Source organism: Coturnix japonica, chromosome 4 (assembly GCF_001577835.2).
Source record: "Coturnix japonica isolate 7356 chromosome 4, Coturnix japonica 2.1, whole genome shotgun sequence".
In the NCBI taxonomy this organism is placed as follows: Eukaryota; Metazoa; Chordata; class Aves; order Galliformes; family Phasianidae; genus Coturnix; species Coturnix japonica.
The window spans coordinates 59270624-59292409 of record NC_029519.1 but is presented as its reverse complement, the minus strand read 5'-3'; the positions used below and the strand labels follow the sequence as shown (position 1 = coordinate 59292409).

Genomic DNA, 21786 nt, shown 5'->3' with positions numbered 1-21786 from the left:
TGATGATTGATTTTGAAAACCAGCAGTATGGCTCCCTTTTACACTAAAGAGGGTTTTGCAATTGCATTCTCCAATTCTTTCCTCCTAAAGAGTTAGCTGGTTTACAACTTGTATTTGTAGATCAGCGTGAGTAAAGAGTGTATATATATAATCTTTCTTGGAAGTGAATTTAAAATGTGATGCCAGACAAGGAGAACAGTGATACAAATAAGCATGGCAAAACCAGAGCAGTCTTTGCTCGGAGATATTTTATCATTTAACTAGATTGTCAAGGTCATTTACACTACTAGATCAAGTCAGAAGATATCACATCTTAAATGCATCACTGCCGGAAGGGTGTCCCTGTCACTGTCCCTCACTTCTTAGAATGAAACAATCTCTTTTAAACTTCCCTAACCTGGGAAGCCATGCACAGCACTAACACCATGAATGCCATTATTCTCTGGCTATGTACAAATGAACAGGTTATTAAAAATGAGAAAATCTTAAGCCCTTCTCCAACTAAACATTTTCTTTTCGCTGCTCGCACTTTTAACATGCTCTTTTGTTTGGACAGTGAACACTTTTCTACTGAAAATATCACCATAGGCAGAGAAAAAGCAAGTCTGGATGACTTAAATCCAAAAGGTGTCTATAAAAAATCAAATTAGCAAATGGAAATCATGAAGTCATTTTCACAGCAAAGGACTCATACCAGCTGCAGGTGTAAGACAGCACTAGACTGTACCTATTCTCCTGCTGTAATTACATTAGAAACACAGTATAGATATCATATTTTAAAGTGTCCTGGGCTAGCAAAGGAGTTTTTCAAATCCCGTACTACATTCAGCTTTTAGGTTAAGTTCAGTCATGGTTATTTGGACGCTGTCCCTTCCCCATCAGGAATGACTTTTGCCTTGCATCCCTGCAGGGATACTGCAGTTGAGCACGGCCCCAGTGGAGACATCAGCTTCATATTAGAGGTGCTTCCACATGCTGCAGCGGGCAAAAAAATCGATGTGGCAGCAGAAATCCAAGGCTGCTGCTGCTTTTGAGGACAATACACAGGTACACATTACAGTTTTTGCTTTCAGAGTTCTTTTGAACAAAATAGAGGCAAAACGCAATAAGCAGAGATACCTGAACCGAGATGAGGAAAGTCTAAAAATGGGGGTCAGGCAGACTTGTATTAAATAACTGCAGAGCAGACTGCAGCTGTCCTTTACTGGTAAACAGCTCTGACCAGGAGTCCGACTGCAGACTGCCTGGAATGAGAGGGTTTTAAAAATCCAGGAATAGAATAAAACATACAGAACTGGAGGAGAAAGCAAGCACCCAGCTGGCAGGATGATGATAACTGCTACAGAAAGAAGTATATTCATTTCTTCTTCCAACAAGCAGAAACAGAGAGTGCCTTTGAGATGCACAAAGCACCTGCTGCAAAGGCCTAAACAGAGATCCTTGTTAAAGTTATATTTGTGTTGCTGGGAGTTACTTGCTTGTGTTTTTTTGAAGACCAAATTCCAAAACAGCCTAATCAAAATGCATTATTTGCATATGTAATTAATACCATCATTTGAGTACTCAGCTTTTATGAGCTCATGCATGAGAGTAACTGCTTATTAAGCAATTACATGTCTACCTGGTTTTTCCAGTGCAGTAGAATATATCTGGAATTTTACAGCCATACTTGGTGCTGAATAATGACATCATGAGCAGAATCAGGTATGGGATGACTGAGAGTGCCCCTCCAGGGGACCATTATATATCCCTTAAAAAGAAGACAGTGTTTTTCATTCTACTGGAAATACAAAGACCAGCGTCGCCTTCACATCTACTTCTGTTACCACTGGGTTACTGGCCCAGGTATTGCTGGCATCCAGATCCCCTCATGATCTCTGGACATGAAACCAAGCTTTCAGTGAGACTATTAGCAATGTCCTGTATAAGCCTAGGTGGAAAACTTTCCATTCCTGAGCCTGAACATTGTTTTTTGTAAAGCGTGAGCCTGAGAAATTCAGGACTTTACTGTATCTGAAGAAGGGCAAGATTTGATTATAGTGGATGAACTGTTGCTAGCAAATGTGAAAAATACCTGTTTCATCAAAGATGGCAGCAGGCAACTTAATTACGAAGTTTTACCAGGGAATCTTTAAAAAATAGTTGGTAAAATTATTAACTACATTTCCAGGTCAAGAAGCAGGATCACATTGTTTTTATGGAAAAGTTTCACAGTTTTGAATTATCTGGCTTTGTTTTGGTTACATCAACAAAAATCTGGACAAGGATCACAGTGACTGGGAACACAAGAACTCTGTGGAACTCCTCTGAAGCAACAAGAAAGGAAAGCAGAAGAGATATCAAACACTGGTCTCTGACTTTAGAATAATCCTGCCTAAGCACAGCGTTTGGCATCATTTTGTCCTTATTTTCAACGGGTTTCAATGACAGCATGACATATAGAGCAAACCAAAGTTGACTCTGTTGCCTTCTTAAAGCCTTTACCCTGGATTTTTTATCTGGGAAGAGAGCTGAGGTGCTGAGGCATCAGACAAAGGAATAACGAACTCAATTAGGGCCTTGCTTAAGATGATGTTTCCCACTCTATCATCACTTCCTCTTGATGCACAGATGCTAATGTTGGCTTCGTAATTACAATCCAAAGCAATTAGTAACATTTGCTTGTTAATTTGAGAATGCCAAATGTTGTGTTACTGCCTGCCTGACCCCTCATCCTTGACAGACGCCAGGGCAACTTGCCTTTTCCCCCAGCTGAGCAGAGCATTCTTACCTCATCACTTGCCTGGTTGAGGCAACACAAATCTATCACCAAGGACCCTACAAAAATTCTGGGATAACTTCAGTGCTTTACTCTTTCCTACTGTCATTCCACTGGTAATTTCTAGTGGTTCACAACTGCTGGCAGGAACTTAGGAGATTTCCATAATGTGTGATCGCTGTGATGTTTGCTTTAGGGGGAAAACACGCGCATGCTGGCAAAATCTCTTGAACTAAATGACCAAATGACCCAAAAGAGCAAATCAGCAGCAGCTCCAGTAACAAGTCCCAGATGCTCAATCCCACATCCTGTGCTTTAGATACTGGATCAACTGTCACACACGGATAGTTACCAGCACAACCCTATGTGAGGTCCCACACACCTCCATTTTCCTCTTCCCTGCAATCACTAAAAGCTTTTTTAAAATAAGGAAAAGTTGAGTTCTCAGTTTCCTTTTAATCATGTGCAGCCACAAAATGAAATACATGTCAACTGCGGACAGCCAGCTCCAAAGTGCATAGGGTCCCCTTCCCCATTTAAGTGAGTACACAAGCAGAACAAAGCATTACCTTCTCCAGCAGCAGAGTTTCCAACAGCCTCCCTTTCCTGGTCAGCCTGGTTGGAAACAGCACTTCCACTTTTTGTCCTTCGAAGAACACTGAATGCCTTGTTTATCTTTTTAAAAGATCTGCTTCTTATAGTGGAGCGTTCAAAGTGTCGAGCTGCAATAGCAGGAAAAAAAAATCAATATGTTTCAACAGCTCCAGACCAGCATCATTTCTACATCCTCTGACAGATAACAGAGCCAAACAGCAACACTTTGGTGTTGTGACTACAAGACAACACCCACCTGTATAGAGGTACAATTATCGCACCTCTGTCCCACACCCTGGCACTAACACCTCTCCTGTCTATTCTGCCAGCTACATGCAGATATCTGTACCTGCAAGCGTGGCAGTGTGGGAGAAAATAATCCACTACTGCTTCAAAACCCTGCAGTGCTTCCAATCTGCCAACAATAGCCAGCAGTTTGATGACAAAAATTCCGGGGTTGTCAGGTGGGAGGGATCTACTAAGTTACATCTTCTAACTTGGGTAAGACAATACAAGAAAAATCATAATAGTTTCAAAACATTTCACTCTCCATCCTACTGAAGATATCGTCACGGCTGTTGCTGCTCTCTCTTTGAGCTCTTCATGCTCGTCAAACATTGTAATCTAATAATACAACATCCCCCCAAACCAGACTGCAGCTTCTAAACTCTGGTGGGATTTAATTTCATCCTGATGTTCTTGCTCGCCCCCTTTCCATCTCTCTGTTGCTGTATGCATGGAAGGGAATAGAGCTGCATTTTGTTTAATCTTCCTTCAGCCCTTCATCCATTCTCCCAGCACAGAGCTGGTGCAACACGAAGCTTGTGAAATACAGTTTTGGCTTCAGAGAACACAAATACAAGATTTCACCTCATTGTTAATACTTCTGTGTCAACCATATTTTTCAGTCACAATGCTCATCAGAGCCAGCTGATATACTATGCCACAGGGTGAAGAAACAAGGTGAGGAGCATATTGAAATAACTGTTGTTATTTCAGCAGGAACAACAGTTCTAAAGTGCACCTCTCTGGGAGTCTGGCAAACACTCCCCAAGCTCCCAGAAACCTCTTATCATCTGTTTTACTGTAAATACTTGTCAACAGCCAAACATGGTACCCATAAGATTTCTGCATAGGTGCCCATCACATAGTCTGTAGAGTCTACTTCGGCCATCATGTTTTGTTGAAGACACTGCTGCACCATCTCCCTGGCACTTCACAAACCCCAAAGGAGCTAACTTGCCTAATAATCTTTCTTGAGACCTCCAATTTGCCTGTGTGCAAGCCTTCAGATTAATGTTGCCCCTGGGTAAGAAAATTTGTTTTTCACCTGAAATATATTGGGTCAATGAAGGCCCATTTGGAAAAACCATTTAAAACAACATCATCCACCAACACACATTTCACAGAAAACAGATGCTGGAAGAGTCCACCAGGCTCCAAAACCAACCATTTGGGTCCTTACTTCTGCTGTGGTTGCTGCTGTGCAGGTCCCTGGGGCCACTACCCGACTGGCTGTCCTCCGAGGTGGGGCTGAAGGCTGGGTTCACCAGCCCCGGCTCATCGGTCATTAAGGCGATGGCTGCAGCTGCAGAGAGCTCAGGGCTCAGAGCAGCTACTGCCAGGCTGGAGCTGCGGTCTGGGGAGCAGTCCTGGGAACGCCGCTTCCGTTCCTTGGTAAGGCCATAGTGGGATGCTCCTTTGCATCTGTGGAGAAGGTAAGGAAAGGAGATGTGATTACAGACTGTACTGAAATGTTGCCTAATTATGGAGATTGGCCAGTTCTGAGGAATTACTCAGAATGCAAAATGTGACTGTCACCCTGATCTCAGCTCTGGTCAGCCTGCCTGGTCACCATGCAGTGACACCAGGAGCCTGGTACCACACTCTTTCGTCCTCTCCAATCTCAAGGCTGGTTCTAAAACAATTCCAGGGAAAAATCCAGCTCCTAAATTCTGACCTGGCTTTAGTAATGATAAAATCCTCCATTTCTGATGGAGAGGAGTGTACTCCCAGATATAACCAACTTGTGACCCCAGCTGTCTGCTCTGGGCTCATCCCAGACAGCAAGAATGGGACAATGCACGGCATTTCCTTCTCAGACTTCCTAAAGACCATCACTCCAAGTAAATTAAAGATCGCAGTGCTCTTCTTGGTTCAATATTTAATTAAGGCTATAAAACAACCAAAGAGACAGAGTGGCCCAAGGAGACAGCACCTGTGACTTCTCCTCCAGCCCTGTGAACCCCCTAGAACCTCATTTACAACATTAGAACAGAATCCACCTTTGAATCGTGACCTAATGAGCTCGGCCTACTATTTGCTGCTACAGTTCTCTCTTTTTTCATAGCAGAAGCTAACTGATGACTTTCATAAAAATACCCTGCAGGACAAACTCACAGAAATAGCTGCAGAAATCCTTAGGGATAGAAAGCTCTTCGTAATATATGGCATGCACAAAAGGCAATGCATAATACATACCGTACACAGTGCTAATGGGTTAAGTGTCAGAGAAAAAGTAGTATGCTGAGTAGAGGTCTTAGGAGAGAAATGATTTATGGAAGCAGTGCCTGGGACAGAAAGATGAGACGAGGATGAATCGCAGAGCTCTCTGTGTCAGCTTAGGAGCAGTGACTTAAATTCTCTTGCAGTATTTGCTTTTTAAGAGGGAATTAAATTAACTTTTTAAAGCACCGAATTATGATTTACCATCACTTACCTCATACCACTTTGGATAACTTCCCTCTCACAGAGGAAAAAAAACCAAGCTGTATCACACTGATGCAGCTGTGTGGGAGCTTTGTACATGCTTTAAGCTTTGGATGGGAATGCCTGTGGCAGAAGCTATTTCTAAACCCTTTCATAAGCAAAAAGATACATCTCAAAAGAAAATACTCCCTTGTGGAAAAGAGAGTTGCTTGACTATTTCAAAAGATCAACAAGATCTGTTCCAAGACAAGGCTGTGAGAAGGAAGGGAGGAGCCCTCCTGCCCCCATTGCAGTTCCTTCTCCCATAAACACGGTATAAATTCACCACTTGCTTGAGCTCTGTCAAGCTGTATGTTCACCAGAACCTTGTTGCTGGGGAGTCATTCCTGTGAATGAATCCTAAAAGGCAGATGCTTTATTATTTTCATTGGGTTGCATGAAGATGAGCATGAAGCATCTCCTGTGTAACTAGTGACAAGACTAGAGTAGGCCTTAAGTTGCACCAAGGGAGGTTCAGTTGGATATTAGGAAAATTCTCTTCTCTGAAAGAGTGGTCAGGTGCTGGAATGGGCTGCCCAGGGAGGTGGCTGAGTCACTGCCTCCAGAGATGTTCAAGAAACATTTAGATGTTGTACTAAGTGATGAGGTATAATTGAGGAATACTGGTGGTAGAGGAATGGTTGGAATAGATGGTCTTGGAGGTCTTTTCTAGCCTTGATAATTCTATGGCTCTATGATCAGAAGGGGCTTCGTGCAAAGATTTCTCCATACAGCTGGAGGGTCCAGCTGCTATGGGTGCCCATCTGCTCAGTGCGGCTGACTTCACTTTTCCATGCAAATATTCCCTTGCTGCTGCTGGTGCTACAGACACCTGGTCACCAGCATCTGTCCAACTGCAGGAGAAGCCTTTGAATGCAGAGAGGACTGATGGAGTTTAAGATGTGGCTTATTGGAGAAGACAACTTATCATGACACAAAACACAAAGCATATCTTTCTAATTCTGCCAGAAATAGTTAAAAGAGAAGCAAAGCTCTTCAAGCATAAGCACTGAATCTATTTCTTAAATAACTGTGGCAGGAATAAATGAACACAAGACAAGCCTTCTTTCTTCAGATTAACACAATGTCCTTGAAGAATGAAAAAAGTCCTCAAACTTGTAATAAAATCTGCAACAGCATCTCTTCACTTTCATTGTTTTCCTTGTGCTGACACTGCTGTGATAACAGAAAACAGAAAGAGACAACTGTCTAAGTGGAATCATATTTATAGTGTCTCAGCTACATTTTTCCATATGGTTGGGTTTGGCTCCCAGAAAAGAAAGATCCATAAAACAGCTACATGCCACTACTAATTATCTCCCTCACTGTGATTATTAATCAGCTGCCTGATTTACAGCTGGAAGAGAGGGATGGAAATCCCAGCAGGATACCTGACTAACGGGGGGCAGCCCTAGAGTGAGCCCAGTGCTGTCTGGTGGCCAAGGTGAACTGCAGATTTATGTTCCTTCTCAGTTGCTCTGGACAGAGCATAATTCCACGCAGCTGCCTGATATCAAAATGATTTGAAGGCCAAAAGTGGGAGATAAAAACAGACATGAAAAATGCAGAGTACAGCCCGTGACATCCAAGTAGCGTCTCTAGGTGTGCATGAGAAATCTGGAAAATGGTTTCTTCTGTTTGCACAACCTCTTTTGTCAAGCAGCAACATGCCATCTGAAATACTGGCTGCATGATGGTTATCCTCTGCTTAGGGAAGAATTGCTCCCTCCTGCTGTGGCAGCAAGTCCAGGAGGGACTGGAGCCACAGCTCTGATCACTTACTCCATGGCCTCTGATAAAACCCAGGCCAAAACAGCTTCAGTATAATAGCTCCCTTCTGATCTTACGTTGCAAAAAGCCTCCCACAAACTGATCTTGGAAGGCCATAGTGGCTGTTGAACCTTCACCCGGTGCAGTAGACTTAGCTGCGGGTTTACCATGGCTGTGCCTGGCTCTGCATGCGAGGGGTCCTGTGGTCCCATCCCCAGGGGCAGCACGTCCCAAGTGAGGACTGAGGGATCCAGAACCACATGTCTGCCTTAACTTGGTCTTACTGCTTATCAAAACAAACTTCTGCCAAACCCACAGCCAACAGAAACATTTCCAAGTTATTGCAAATTCAAGTGAAAGAAGCAGTTTTAAAACAAGGATGCATTTCCCCTGCAAAATCCCTAACTCACATTGTGGAGCAAGAAGAGATGCAAAGTGAAGGACTTCCATCACCCTGGTGGATGCAGGAGTGAAACATTAAGACAAACAAGGGAAACCTGACAGACATTTCAATTCTAGTGATGAAAATGCACATCTAGTGATAAAAATATAACACCTTTTCTCTCCGATAAACACTCTGCCTTCCGTCTGTGCCACCTCTCAGGCCAGCCCTCCCCAGCTCACAGCTGACTGTCCAGACAGGGGCTGGCAATGGCTCTGGAGCAGCAGCAGCAGCGCTCAGCCATGCTGTGCTACAAGCAAACGGAGCAGCGGCGGTACCCGCCCATGTCGCACCGCTCTTTCCTGACCTCACTCCCGTCGTTGTCTTGTTTTGGTACTGTTTTGTTTCAACGCAGCTGCGGCGGACACATTGTCTGAGTGCAATTAAGAATAATGTATACAAAGTACTCACGAAAATACAGCATAATGGGCTGTCATCGCTGATCCCAAGCTTGGCCCTGATTAGGGCAGGCAAGTATGTTTCGGCTATGCCCTCGCTGCAAGCAGTCTCATCCTTGTGTAATTTGGGCTCCATACAAGCCAGGATCGGGGTACCAACAACGTGCATCATACCCTGACTGCATCATACAGCCCCCTGACTGCTACTACTCCCACATGGATCTGTCAGAAAGGCTGATGGAGACACTGAAGGCCACCAACATCCCCATAACCCTCCTTGTGAGGCTTCCTGATGTGAACCTGCTGAGAGGTCCATACCTTACCTGTAAGGCAGAAGGGATCTGAAACACTGTGGCTGCCTCACAAAGAGGTGCTGGCAGTTCCTGCCCCACAAGGACTTGTTCACACATTGAAAGACTGCAGCTCAAACATAACCCAAACACCAACCACATGGGCTTCAGGCCCAAAGCCTAAACTCTAAAGCCGTCCAAAACTCCATCCTAAGCAAGTGACTTGGTTGGACCCCAGGCAGAGCTCACTCCGACTCTCCTCATCTTACTTGTGACAATAGCACACCAGAAACCAGAGCCAAAAATGAAAGAGGAGTGAAAAACATGAACTCCAGCTGAGTCTGGAGTTACATACACATCTAAATGAAAAGGTAGCAAATGCGTATCTCAATTCCAGCCCAAGAACATCAGGCCAGAAAAATCAAAACACTGAACAGTGAAGGTGACCAATACCTGCTGCTCTGTGCACCCAATGGTGCTGTATTGTCCTTGCTCAGAGATCTGTAAAAGCTGCATCTTATTATGAAACTAGAAACAGGCTCTTTTCTACAACAGCACCCAAATTTCATAGTAATGCCAGCAACATTTCCAGATGCTCACCACTGCTGTGCTGTGCACTCCTTATGCACTTGGCTGTCCTCTTTCTGATGGCCACCTGTATCACAGTGCCAGAGAAATTTTGTTCTGTTTCTTTGATTTCTCATTTTGTTGAGAAATCTCAGTTTGAGTGAGAAATCTTTCACTTCAATGTCTCAATAACCACATGAACAAAAGCCTTTTGGAGACAAATTCCTGACACCTGTGGGACTTGCACAGTAGGTCAGGGCTGGCTGGGAAGGAGGTGTGTGTTGGAGGTTTGAGCCCCACAGACTGCGTCAGGTTGAGGATGAGCAATTCTATCCTATGCTCCCATGAAAGATGTTCTTCCCCCTGTCAGCACAGGGATAGCCAAGACAGAAGTTCAGATGAGGCTTCTCTGTCTAGCTGTCACAGAGATGTTCTCATACTATTCTCCCTCTACCGTTAACCAGAGACCGTCACTGAAGTATAAACACATAGCAGATTTAGTGGTCTGTATTTCTGCATTACTGCTCTCTAAATATTTATAAAGATCCTCATAACATTTATTTCTTTAAGCTAAAGCTATTTAGCTTAACTACTTTCCCACAAGAAAGGAAAAACCTCTTAAATATCTATTATTCCAATTTAACTTTGCACATCCCTTGTAATTTGTTGTTGTTTGTTTGTTTCTCTTTTTTTTCCTTCTACTTTTTGTTTCATTGAAGCCATCATAATTCAGCAAACTCTGGAACTACCTTACTAGTGAAGCCTAAGGTTGTGCTGTGTCCTATCTGTAAAGATCTGACCCCAGGGAAGGGCTGTCATTTTCACAACACTCTTGCACTATGAAACTGTCATATAAAATATATTTGTGTATTATATAAGGAACGTGTGCAGGCAGATCCATGTATTTACTCTTCCATGTCATCTATTCTGTATGAATCTGGGAGCACCATCAGAAAAATTGTTCCTTACCTATAGCTCCTATTGATTGAAAATAAAAGGCTTTCTAAGCATATGAGGAATATGCATATTGAGCGTTGTTTATATTGACCGTGTTTGTTATCAGCTACAATTATGTACTTTCCTTCCTGTGGTTTGGTTGCTCAGGACTAGGAGCAAAGAAGGCCAGAGATTCTGGCACAGTCCCTTTAATGTGTCCTGCACTGCTGAAGAATGGAAGAAAAAATGAGAGTCGAGTCCCCACAGTTCCCAAAGCTACAAAGAGAACAGAGAGCCAAAGCTAGACACAAATTAAACAAGTACTCTGCTCTTTGCAACAGAAACCAAATCCCCATTTTAAATTTGATTGTTTATACTGTGGGATGAGCCTCCAGATTTCCTATAAGCTTTCAGGACAGTTGAAAGAACTTGGAACTCATTTTTGTTCTTAAATGAATTGTAAAGATTGAATTTCATGTACATGCTACCAAAGTGTCATGTAACATGTGGTCATGTTTAAGCTTCTTTTCCCCTTAACTTGAAAAAGCACGAAGTTGCCTTTCAACAACCAGCATTAGATTCCATTATGAAATAAGTAAAAACGCCCATTACCCTCCATCATGGGAACTGAGAATTGGACAGAATAGGTAAACAAGACAAGTTGCCTGCAATTGTGGGCAAAAACCATGGCTGGGATTGTTGTGCAATGATCCCAGTTGTTGAGAGCATGTACAAATTTTTGGTCTAGATTGCATTCTCTCCTTCCCCTGAAACCTCTTGCAGACCATTGCTCTGTCACTGATGATTTTGAAGCTACAGCTGTACTGATTTCTCTTCAAGATTCAAGCGCTATTTCAACTTCTAGTATTAAGCCTTTTCACTAAACTGCAGCTGTGTTAGTTGTAGGGAAGTGAAGCTGTAAAACAGTAGGGTTAGCTTGGATGGGCATGTCAGCATCTAGTCTGGAGATGCTGGCTCCTTTTATTGATTAGCACAGCTCCTGCATCTTGCCTGACACTACCACTGTTTTACAGAAAATAATACGTTCACCTGTGGCTTTGCCCTCTATTGCTCCTCCCTGTCCATGCCCAGGCTAGGAGTGCTCTGAGAGCTCCCAACAGCACGGGCAGCCTGCTTCCTGCTGGCATACCTTCCCCAGTGCAGCTCTTACACCTAACACCTGTAGAACACAAGGAAATCTCAAGCAACATAAATGACAAATTACTCAGAGCAAAAGAGTGCAGTCAGCCTATTAGTTATTATTTGATTCTAGATTGCTATAAACAAACACTTTTTTTGTCGCAGGGATGTTACTGGCTACCAGCACACAACCGGAATGGCCTTTTGTGATACAAAACAGCAGCAATATTTATTTATGTGGAACTTCCTCAATTAAATACCAGAGTTCCTGAAGAGAAATCTAATAACACTAAGCATATCTCATGTACTCCACTCACACTAGTTGACATGAGGAAGAAAAACAGAGTAGCAGCACATATGGCTAGATTTTCTCAGGTGCTTCAGTACCACTATAGCAAGGAACCCACAAGTATGTTTGTAGGATATTCAGAGCAAAATGAAAGAGGGAAAAAAAGACACATGGAAACAGCATTTTTGAGATGGTAAGAGCCTGCAAACGTTGTCAATGGCTTCCAGTGCTATTAGCATTCAACAGCTTCCAGTGCAACATCAGTCTGATTGAAGTGATATATGGAAGCCCTAAAGTACCAAAAACTCCTCTAGACAACAGCAACACTGAAGCTTGATTAAAATTGTATTAGGTGCTTCCATCATAGAATCATAGAATTACCCAGGTTGGAAAAGACCTTGAAGATCATCAAGTCCAACCACAGCCTAACCAGTACCCTAACTCTAACAACCCTCTGCTAAATCTTATCCCTGAGCACCACATCCAAACAGCTCTTAAACACATCCAGGGATGGCGATTCAACCACCTCCCTGGGGAGCCTATTCCAGTACTTAATTACCCTTTCTGTAAAGAAGTGTTTCCTAACATCCAACCTAAACTTTCCTTGGCTCAACTTGAGGCCATGATCATCATTTTGCAGAACTGCATCATTTTCTATGCAAAACACTTTAAAAGCTTTAGCCTTTCTCTGCTCTCAGAGGGTAAAACTGCAACACTGCCTCAAAAGAAAGTGACAAAATGAGAACTAGAAATACACCCAGGAGGGCTTCTTCATGGAAAACATAGGTGTCTAGTAATATTTTTCCATCCTTTAATATACAGACAGCATACATGAGGGAGCAATAGCATACACCAGATGTTAGCTGGGTATTTGGAAAGTAACACGATACTTGTCATCAGCAGCTATCAGCTTCACATCTGATTTTAAGTCTGACCAAGTTGGCACAAAGAGCACTGTGGATATTCTGCAGGCTACCTTGACCACTGCTTTTGCTTCCTACTAATAAAGCAATAACATATTTTTGCAGTAGGAAATGAGACCGTATACAATGAGAATGCAGCAAGATTACCAAGTGTTCACCTTATTTAGAATCTTAACTAAAAACGGAACCCGGGGAAATCAGGTTGTTTGTAAAAAGCTTTAGAAATATTAAACGTTGTTAAAATCAAGTTATCTGTGGCAGAAATGACAATTAGAAAAACGAAGAGATTCTTAAGGCATTAAGATACTAACACACATAACACAATTCAATCCTCTACACATTTATATGGTTATAAATATAATTAATATCAAGAACATATACCAAACCTGTTGATTCATATGCTTTTTAAGTTTATTCAGTGTTTTGATCACTGGATTATATTCAACAGGTACAACCAGTCTCACGGAACTTAGTATCTCAGCATTCTCTTCCCCTCCTATTATCCCCACCTATACTATAAAAAGTTTATGATGCAGTCTGTAAAATATGTTTGCAATGGAATGAGGAATTTTGGTTCATTAACAAGAGTGACAATAGGAAATGACATTATCAGTGTAGGTTGATTCTTTCAGTTATAGATAAAAGAGCCTGCTAGACAGATATTTGTATTTACACATACTTAGTACACATTTCATTTTTAAATTACTTGATATATAATTGCATTTACCATAATACAGAATTACAGTATCTGCTATGGCACAAACTCAGCAAGTGAGCAGGTTTGAGGCTTCTGTAGCTACAAAGCAGTGATACATGCACACAAGATTTTAGTTGCAGAATTATTCAATTTCAAGGTTTTTGTCAGCCCAAGACTTGGATTTACTAATATGCTCTTCACTGGAATTAGAAATTGCAAGGAACAGTAGGGCTGTGGCCAGTAAATAATGAATACTGCGTTTATACCCATGAAGGGCCACCCACAGGTCTAGCTGTCACAGAGGCACTTGCCTCTGACCTCAGTGACTCAAAAATCACATAAGGTCCCTTTTGGGTCAGCATGGATATCTAAATTACGTCATTGACACATCTTGGTAAACACTGTGCTCTGAAATTTGCTTCCTTGTGGGTAAGGTCAGAAAAGCGAGGTCATAACATGCCTTCTCAGAAGCTGAAAAAGCACAGAGGTGCCATTCAGGTGCCCATATGAGTGCTGAACAAACACCTCTGCCATCATAAGTAAGAAGCGTTCTTAAGGCAACACAGATGTTCCTTATTTTAAAAAGCAGTTCTCCTATCTTGTCACATTCAACGTCTGATGTCAGTCCTGTAAGAAGTGAACTGTATGTGACCCATGAATCACTGCATCTTACATAAAACCCTAAAAAAATATGGGCTCCTTGTAAGAGAGGGGAAAACATTTCCCACTGTATCACAGAGTTTAATTTCCAAGATTTCAGCCTGAACAAGTTTTGACATGGGCATAAGAAGTACAGAAGCCACACTGTTGACTAAGTAAAAAAGTGACCCTGCCTCTGCAGTCCTCTCCTTGTGTGCATAGCCTGAGGAAAATGGACCAGGGGGAGGTTATGAGCCAGTTTTCTGAACAAAACTTTCAAAACCCATTGAGTATCCTCACTGATGGCGGTTTTACGGGTTCCACCCAGTTGAATACAAGATGTTTCAGTGAGATACTTCACCCTTCCATTAAAATAAACACATACTATAAAAACATTTAAAGACTCCAGAAAGTCCATATCCAGCCACAGCACAAGCATGGCTGGAATGTTGTTTACGGAGTTCTGAAAGATCACGCGGTAGGAAGTACTCACTGTATGATGCTGTAAAACATAAGAAAAAAAAATACTTTTCTCAAGTCATCACTTTTTAGTAGAACTATCAGAAATACTTTAAACCTTAATTCCTTTAGCTAGATCTCCAAAAAGCCCAATCCACACAGCCTTCTCTCTCCACATGCACAGGCTGTGCTGTGCTCGCTACCAAAAAAATCACCATTCAACAACACAGCAATGTGGTTTCACACCTGTTGTTCAGGGACCACTATTAGCACTGGCTTGGCAAGGGAAGCTAAGAGAGGTTATGCCCTCACACCTCAGTTTTCAGGAGTGTTTTAAGCACTAAAATACAAGTTTTGATCCCTGGTTCTCCACTTGAAGCTTAGCCCTGATGCTACAAGTACAGATTTGGAGAGATGGATTGAGCAAGAGGCATTTGGTGATCCTATCACCAAGTGAAAAATGGTGCCTGGGGAGGGGAAATCCTGCTTCAAAGGCTGCTGTGGCTTTCTTGATTGAAGCTGGGAGAACTGTAAGAAAAGTCATTGTCCTCTGTTAGTCCAGCCAATAACTTGGGGGAAACTGACGATATCATCCATGCAAAAGAGTCCTTCTTAGTTTGAAGCCAAAACTACAAACCTTCTGTCTTATTTTCTTAGACCACCAGGATACAACTGGTGAATGAATGGAGATAAAGGATAAACTGTGGTGGAAGCAGGAATCCAACCCTGGACTTCCTCAGATAAAAAAGATACTTTCATTAGTGGGTACTGTACTGTCAACAACACAGAATGTATTTCCCTGACAAAGGCAAATAGGAGAAGCAGAAATAACTTCTGCACCATATCTTACTGTTAGCCCAAATTGATCAGAATGTTGCTCCTTTGTATTCATTAGCTTTTAGATTCCATGGGTTTCTTCATATTATCCTCATGCATGGACTAGTAAATATAGGGGTTTCACTCTTTTTGTTATTATTTTTCAATTAATTCAATAAATATTCATAGTAAGATGTAGCTATTTCATACAGTCCCATTACAAAATGTATTAACCTACCTACTCATCCTGTTAAAATACAGTACAGAGAAAAAATAATCCAAAAGCATTCTTTAGGAAGTTGCTTTTTCATTCTCCCTGTTATGCCACTGCAGCAATCACTGTTATGATCATTGCAGCAATGGGTCCAGCATTCAAGTCCTAATATTTTCACTTTGGAAATTAAAATATAAGGTTCATGCATGCACTGGGGCAATTAGAACCTCACAGACAGTCCTGGGAAGCAGGTTTGTAGAATCAAATGCAGGGCACGAGCTGCAGTCATAGTCCTTCAGGTTGCATAGGACCTGCAGTATTGCTCCTACTGTCCTAGAAGAGGGCACTACCTACTTGACCTTGGTATTCCTTCAAAATGGGTCCAGGCTGCCATGTGAAAGACTTGAAATGAATCTGAGCTGTGAATACTCTGTGACAGGTTATGGCATTCTCAGTGACTCAGCCAGCCTCTGAGCCTGAGGCTGTTCCAGTGCAGGCTGCGATTTCATTAACGTCACAGTTTAAGTAGGCTTGGGTCTTGTTAGCTCTGATGATGGCCTCCTGAAGGAAAGCCAAGGTGGCATAGGAAATGATGTTGGCTTGTTATTGGCTCTTAAAGGGGAGAATTACAGTCTGTCTTCTTCAAACTGAGGTGACCCTGTCGCTTCTGAAGGGAGCTGGCAATCTGAATGCCAGCAGGGTGCTCACACTGTGCCTCACTGCCTGCTCATTTTCACAGCAGTGATATGACCCATGTCATGGTTCAAGGTGACCCAAGCTGTCACTCCCTGTCAGGATCTCCAGCTGGACATCTGTGTTGGTGCCCTATGGATGGCAGCTGGTGCCATTGGGCTTGTTGGCGACCCAGATCTAGACATATATAAACCAAATTCTACTCGCTTCATGCAAATATAACCTTGACAGCCTGTCAATGCAGATGGCTAATCCAGCCAGACTGACCAGCTTTATAGCACAGAATAACCTTACAGCTACAATAAGAAAATTTAGTCTGGTTCCAAAATATCTGCCCCTCCCAGATACAGACATAAAAGATAACACTTTCTTTTTTACCTAGACAGACTAAACAAAACCAGCAATGCATTTAAATGTTTATACTAGCAAGTGAGACATCATTCTATTATTCAGTATTTTTTATTGTTCCTCAGATCAGTATTTGGCAATTTACCATTGTCAGCTGGTTGTACCTTCTGAAGGCTGAAGATTTCCTTACACGTCTGTGAAACAAGGTCAGTTGCTGGAAGGGCAAAGCCAGATGCTTAGCACTTGGCACTAAGTGTTTATAAGGGTTAAAAAAGTTAAGAAATAGCTAACAATTTAGTGACTGTAAACAAAACAACAGCCTCGCAATAAATCATTTTCTTCTGTCTTGAAAAGCTAATGAAGATGTTACAGCCTTGAGTAGGAGGGTTTGACAAGTACAGGCATTAAGGAAACCTTCCAAAACTGAGCACAAACTGTTCCACAAAGGTTAACCACATGGCCTCCAGAGATGGTGCTGCTTTGCCTAGGGGTTGTCTGCAGGAGGGAAATAGATGGTTTCTGTAGTGGTTGTGGAATAATACTGTAGCCACTCTATGTAAAAACACACATCCCAGAACAGCCTCCCCAGAGACATCCCTCTTCCAGAGTAAGAGGAGCTTCCCTAGGTAAGAACTGCATGATGATTTTATCACAGATCAACTTCAATTTAAGAACTTCACTATGCATTACTTTCCTGTGTGCTCCAGCCGTCTCTTTGGGAGAACATCTGCCCTATCTTTCCTGTCCCCATTTTCTGGGCACCAGATCTGAGGGAGGTCTTAGTGCCAGGTATAGGGGTTCACTTCCCAACGTCATCTGTAACTTCGGGCTCTGCACCCAGAGCTCCTTTCTTCACACTAGGTAGAGGTTAAGCATAGTCATGGTAATATCACGGTTATGGCTTGTTTTCAAGTCTGCAAACATACCTGCCCTTTCTTTAGTCCACAAAGAATGTGTTATATTGAGGAACACACATTCATAAATAACACAAGGAAATGAAACAAGATATCCTTTTGCCACTACAGGAAAAACAGATCCTTTTCCCCTTAACTCTGATAACTTGTTTTCTGTTAATCAACGTATTTAAACTATACCTTAAACAACACTGTTGTGATAAACTGGAAGGGGAAAAAAATGGTCCCCCAATTCAGTAGGCAGATGCTCTTGGCAAGCATCCTTAATAAATGCACCCAAGGCTGTGAAAGGTGATTCACTTGACCAGCTGTGTCTAGTGGAGGTTCCAGACCAGCAAGGAGGTAAAATCTGCTTGAAATAAGACAGTGTAACCCACTACATGTGCATACAGGAGCAGGATTTCAAAACGTCCTTGAGGTCACCTTTGCGCTATGAAGGTGTGTCTTTCTACAGTCACGCTTGTGCTTGCACTCAATAGAGAAAAATGGAAACCTGATCCTAAGCGATCTTCTGATTTATAACCCTGTTTTTAAAGCGGTGTTCATTATTTGTAGAGTTAGTCAGATCCATGCTTCCTGAGCAACACTGACAAGAGAAGATGATGGTGTGAAGAGCTGTTTTGGAGACACCTATGGTGCTGTCCACTGAGAGCAACTCCCTCAGTACTTTCTTCTACTTCTCTGGCATTTCCAATAAGAACAGCATGTTGCCTATGGTTCCCCTGCCAGGAAGTGCCTGTGGCTGTCACCCTCCCCTCTCCTCAGCCTCCTTAGCAGAGTGCTCCCTCCAGGAATTGCTGTTATTCTTTCTTCCGCTCTTTTCATTATGGCAGTTTGGAGACATGACAGTCTGATACAGTGCCAGACAAATCCCATTCTCCAGCACTGCCAGAACGATAAAGGGGAAAAAAAACGCACAAAAACTTTTAGAATGAGAAAGAGCAAAACCATAAGATCTCAATTTTCCTGTGATAAGCAGAAGAATTCATCCCTTTGCCTGGGACATCAAGGAGAACAAGGATGGCAGAAGAACTTGGACTTCACCTCATCTCTACGGTCAGCCAGAGGAGTGGGGAGAGGATCCATCCCTAGCATTTAGCTACGTATTTCCACTCCTTCAGAAGCATTTTGTTAAAGTTCCTTCGCCTCTAAACTTCTCTGACGACATAGATGACTGTAAAACAGAGAGACTTTCCTCACTCTTGACCTTTAACTGCGGACTGACCACAGAGCAGTCATACAGGTCTCTATATTATCATAAATCCTGCTGGTCTCCTGAAAACATCCCCTTTAGCTGGGACCTTCTGGTTGCTGCTAAAGTCACAGAGTTTCTGTCTGACAATCTTGGAAAATAAATTTCAACAGCAGCAACAAAAAACAGGAGAAAAGTCATAATTTTGTAAGATCTGTTCTCATGCATCTGCCACTATTGTAAGGGACAGAAAAGCGGAGTCTGAGGTTTGACGAAGCTCCCACACAGAGTGATTTTTTTTGAGGAGGTTTTTGTCACAGAGATTGCAAGGCAATTGTTTCAACCCATTCACCCACAAATTCTCAAGGGATGTTCTGTTTTATTAAGATTGCTGTTTTGCTAAAAACAGTATGAAGTGAATCAGCGTGGTTAGAAATTCCTTCCCCTCTCCCCCCCAAAATATTAGTTGGATCTCTGCTAATGTATCTCTCCCTACGCACATCAAATCTAGATGTTTGCCCATGTACACAAGTCCTCATTCTTCATGGTTCATTACAATGAAAATCCAGAGTCATTTGATGAAGCCAGAGGAATAATATCTGTAAGGAATTAATCTAAAATCCTTCCATCTTCTATAACTTCCTCTATCAGAGTGCTGCAGTAGTAAATAGTGTAACAGCAAGAGACATCCTTAAACCAAACAATTCAGCTAGGTAAGAGGAATTGGACTTTTTTACAATCCCTATTTTCCTTGTATTACTTTATTTTCATGGTTTGTGGTGGGTTTTGTAGGAAAGGCTGCAATTCTTGTAAGTAAATGGGAAGATAAGTAGGTAAGATTTTAATTAAATGTCAGCTCTACAGGATTTTAATTAGATGGCAGCTCTGTAGCAGCGATATTTGATGGCCCAGATTAACCTATATTTACTCTGACAGGTAAATAAGTTCATCACATCTGCTGAAGTGAAGTTAATACAAAAAACAAGTCCAATCTAACCTGGCCAATCCATAAATATTCCTTTGTTGTTTTTTTTTTGTCTTCACCTCCACATGTTTCGCTGAAATTAAGCTCCATGGCTTGAATCCACAATGTACTCATAATTTAATCCATAAATTCAAAATAAGAAGCATAATTAGCACAGAGTTTTGCAGCACTGAAATAGTGCAAGGAGACAGAAGACACATGGCTCAGCATGCTGAGCACTGTTGTAGTTGGCCACACAGGTCCTTGGCAGATCAAGTTGGCCCATTTCTTTCTCTCTTTCCTCCTCTCTCTCCTTGAACAAGACAACAAATTCTAAGGAACAGCTTTTTCACAGGCACTGGAAGCTTGAAAATGACAGAAAGGAATAGATGGGGCCTCACAACTGCTACAAGGTCAGGGCTGGGGCAACTCAAGCAGAAGTATCTCTCCATGGACTGAAACCCTGAGCTTACCAAGTTCAAGCGACTTTGAGGTTATGGATGGGTTGTCTCCATTCAGCCGCCATGGTTAAATCCAGGACCAGCAAAGCCCCCTTATTTGATCTTGTGTCTGTGTATTTATCACAGTGGTTACAGGGGAGCCCGTGTCCAAGACAGTCTTACAGTTTTAAGCAGTACAACTGCTTGCTCATAGTGCCTGCTCCTCTTCCCTCCTCCAAGCAGGAGAAACATGCTACTGTCACCTCGGATAGTGTTTTGAAGCCACATTTCCCTCTGACCTTGATCCCTGCTCACTGCTGTACCAAGCAGTTCACTGCAAAGTTGTGGGAGAGCCAAGGATGGAGGTGTAAAGAAAACAAAACTTTAGAGACAGCCAAGGAAAGATGAAGATTTAGGACAGACAGGAGCAGCAAGGCGGAAAACAGTTAAAGAAACCAAAACACAGTGTGGCACTCATCATGATGGAGGCTGACGAGCATTACAATTCGTGTCAAGGGGATGAAAAGAGACGCTCATGAATAAGGAGTTTCAAAATTAAGTCTTCTCTCAAAACATATATAGGGCAGAAGCAGTCAATTCACGCTTGACAGGTAGTGTCAAGAGAGCTTATGCAACAATGCAAAGAGATAAGTACCTATTTAAGAGCAAACTGTTATTTTTACCTAACATGCAAGCAGATCAAGCTCTCATCACAGACAAAAACCCCTCATGCTGTCAGTTGTGAGTTCTCTTGCTGTTGTGAAGCACCACAAGGCACAAATTCACTATAGTATTTTTTGCTTTGGTTGTCAACTTCTATTTGCTAGGAACCAAAAAATGGGACACGAAGCACAGGAAGATCTGGACAATAATTAGCAGACCTTAACAAAAAGCAAGTAGAGTATCACAAGTCTGTGAAATGCATTTTCTTTCTAAGAATGTGGCTATTAACCTCTCTGCACTACTCAGCAGAAGTACGAGGGATGTAACTAAGCATCTGCTGAAGAAAGGGAAGGAGAGGAAGAAGGAAGATAAGCTGATTCTGGTGGGAGATAGGTGGAAGGGGAACAAATGCATTTTGGAAATCTCTGGTGTGGATTACAGCTCATCAGCTCTAGAAGAGGGTTACTTGGTCTTGGCCTCCCATTATAAATTCCTTCTGTTCTCCTGGGTCACGTTACTGTTATTCAAGCCCAGACCATAATATAGGTAGGTCTGCAAGACTCTGTGTTTATATTTGCTTTGTCCGCACAACATATTAAATCCAAGTTTGTATGTACATTATACATCTTATTAAATGCTCTGTACTGTTTTGATCTGTTCTCTTCTGATTTATTATGAACTTGAAGACCATAACTGTGTCTTCAAACCTACGGATGCTCAGACCACTGGGACAGAGCAGAAAAACTGAAATGCTGTAACCATTACTGTCCAACTTCATTACACTCATGCCTTGGAAGGACAGAACAGGAATGTGCTGGAATTCAGTCCTCTCTGAGGGAAGAAACTGGAAGCAGCATGCTTGCTAGAAACAGTGCACATGCAGCCCACTAAT

General features: G+C 42.3%; 1 protein-coding gene across 9 annotated transcripts in view; it reads right to left on the bottom strand.

Moving 5' to 3' along the window:
* LNX1 (ligand of numb-protein X 1) overlaps positions 1-21786 on the bottom strand; it is a 71717-nt gene that overhangs the window by 25349 nt on the left and 24582 nt on the right. For 5 of the 9 annotated variants that reach the window (XM_032444068.1, XM_032444070.1, XM_032444071.1 and 2 more), the window contains 2 exons: positions 4803-5059; positions 3328-3480 (listed from right to left, as the gene is read on the bottom strand). In XM_032444068.1, coding sequence (XP_032299959.1) covers positions 3328-3480; positions 4803-5059 — 410 coding nt within the window. The remainder of the gene's footprint in view (positions 1-3327; positions 3481-4802; positions 5060-21786) is intronic. The other 4 variants (XM_015862268.2, XM_032444072.1, XM_015862271.2 and 1 more) reach the window with 1 other exon arrangement.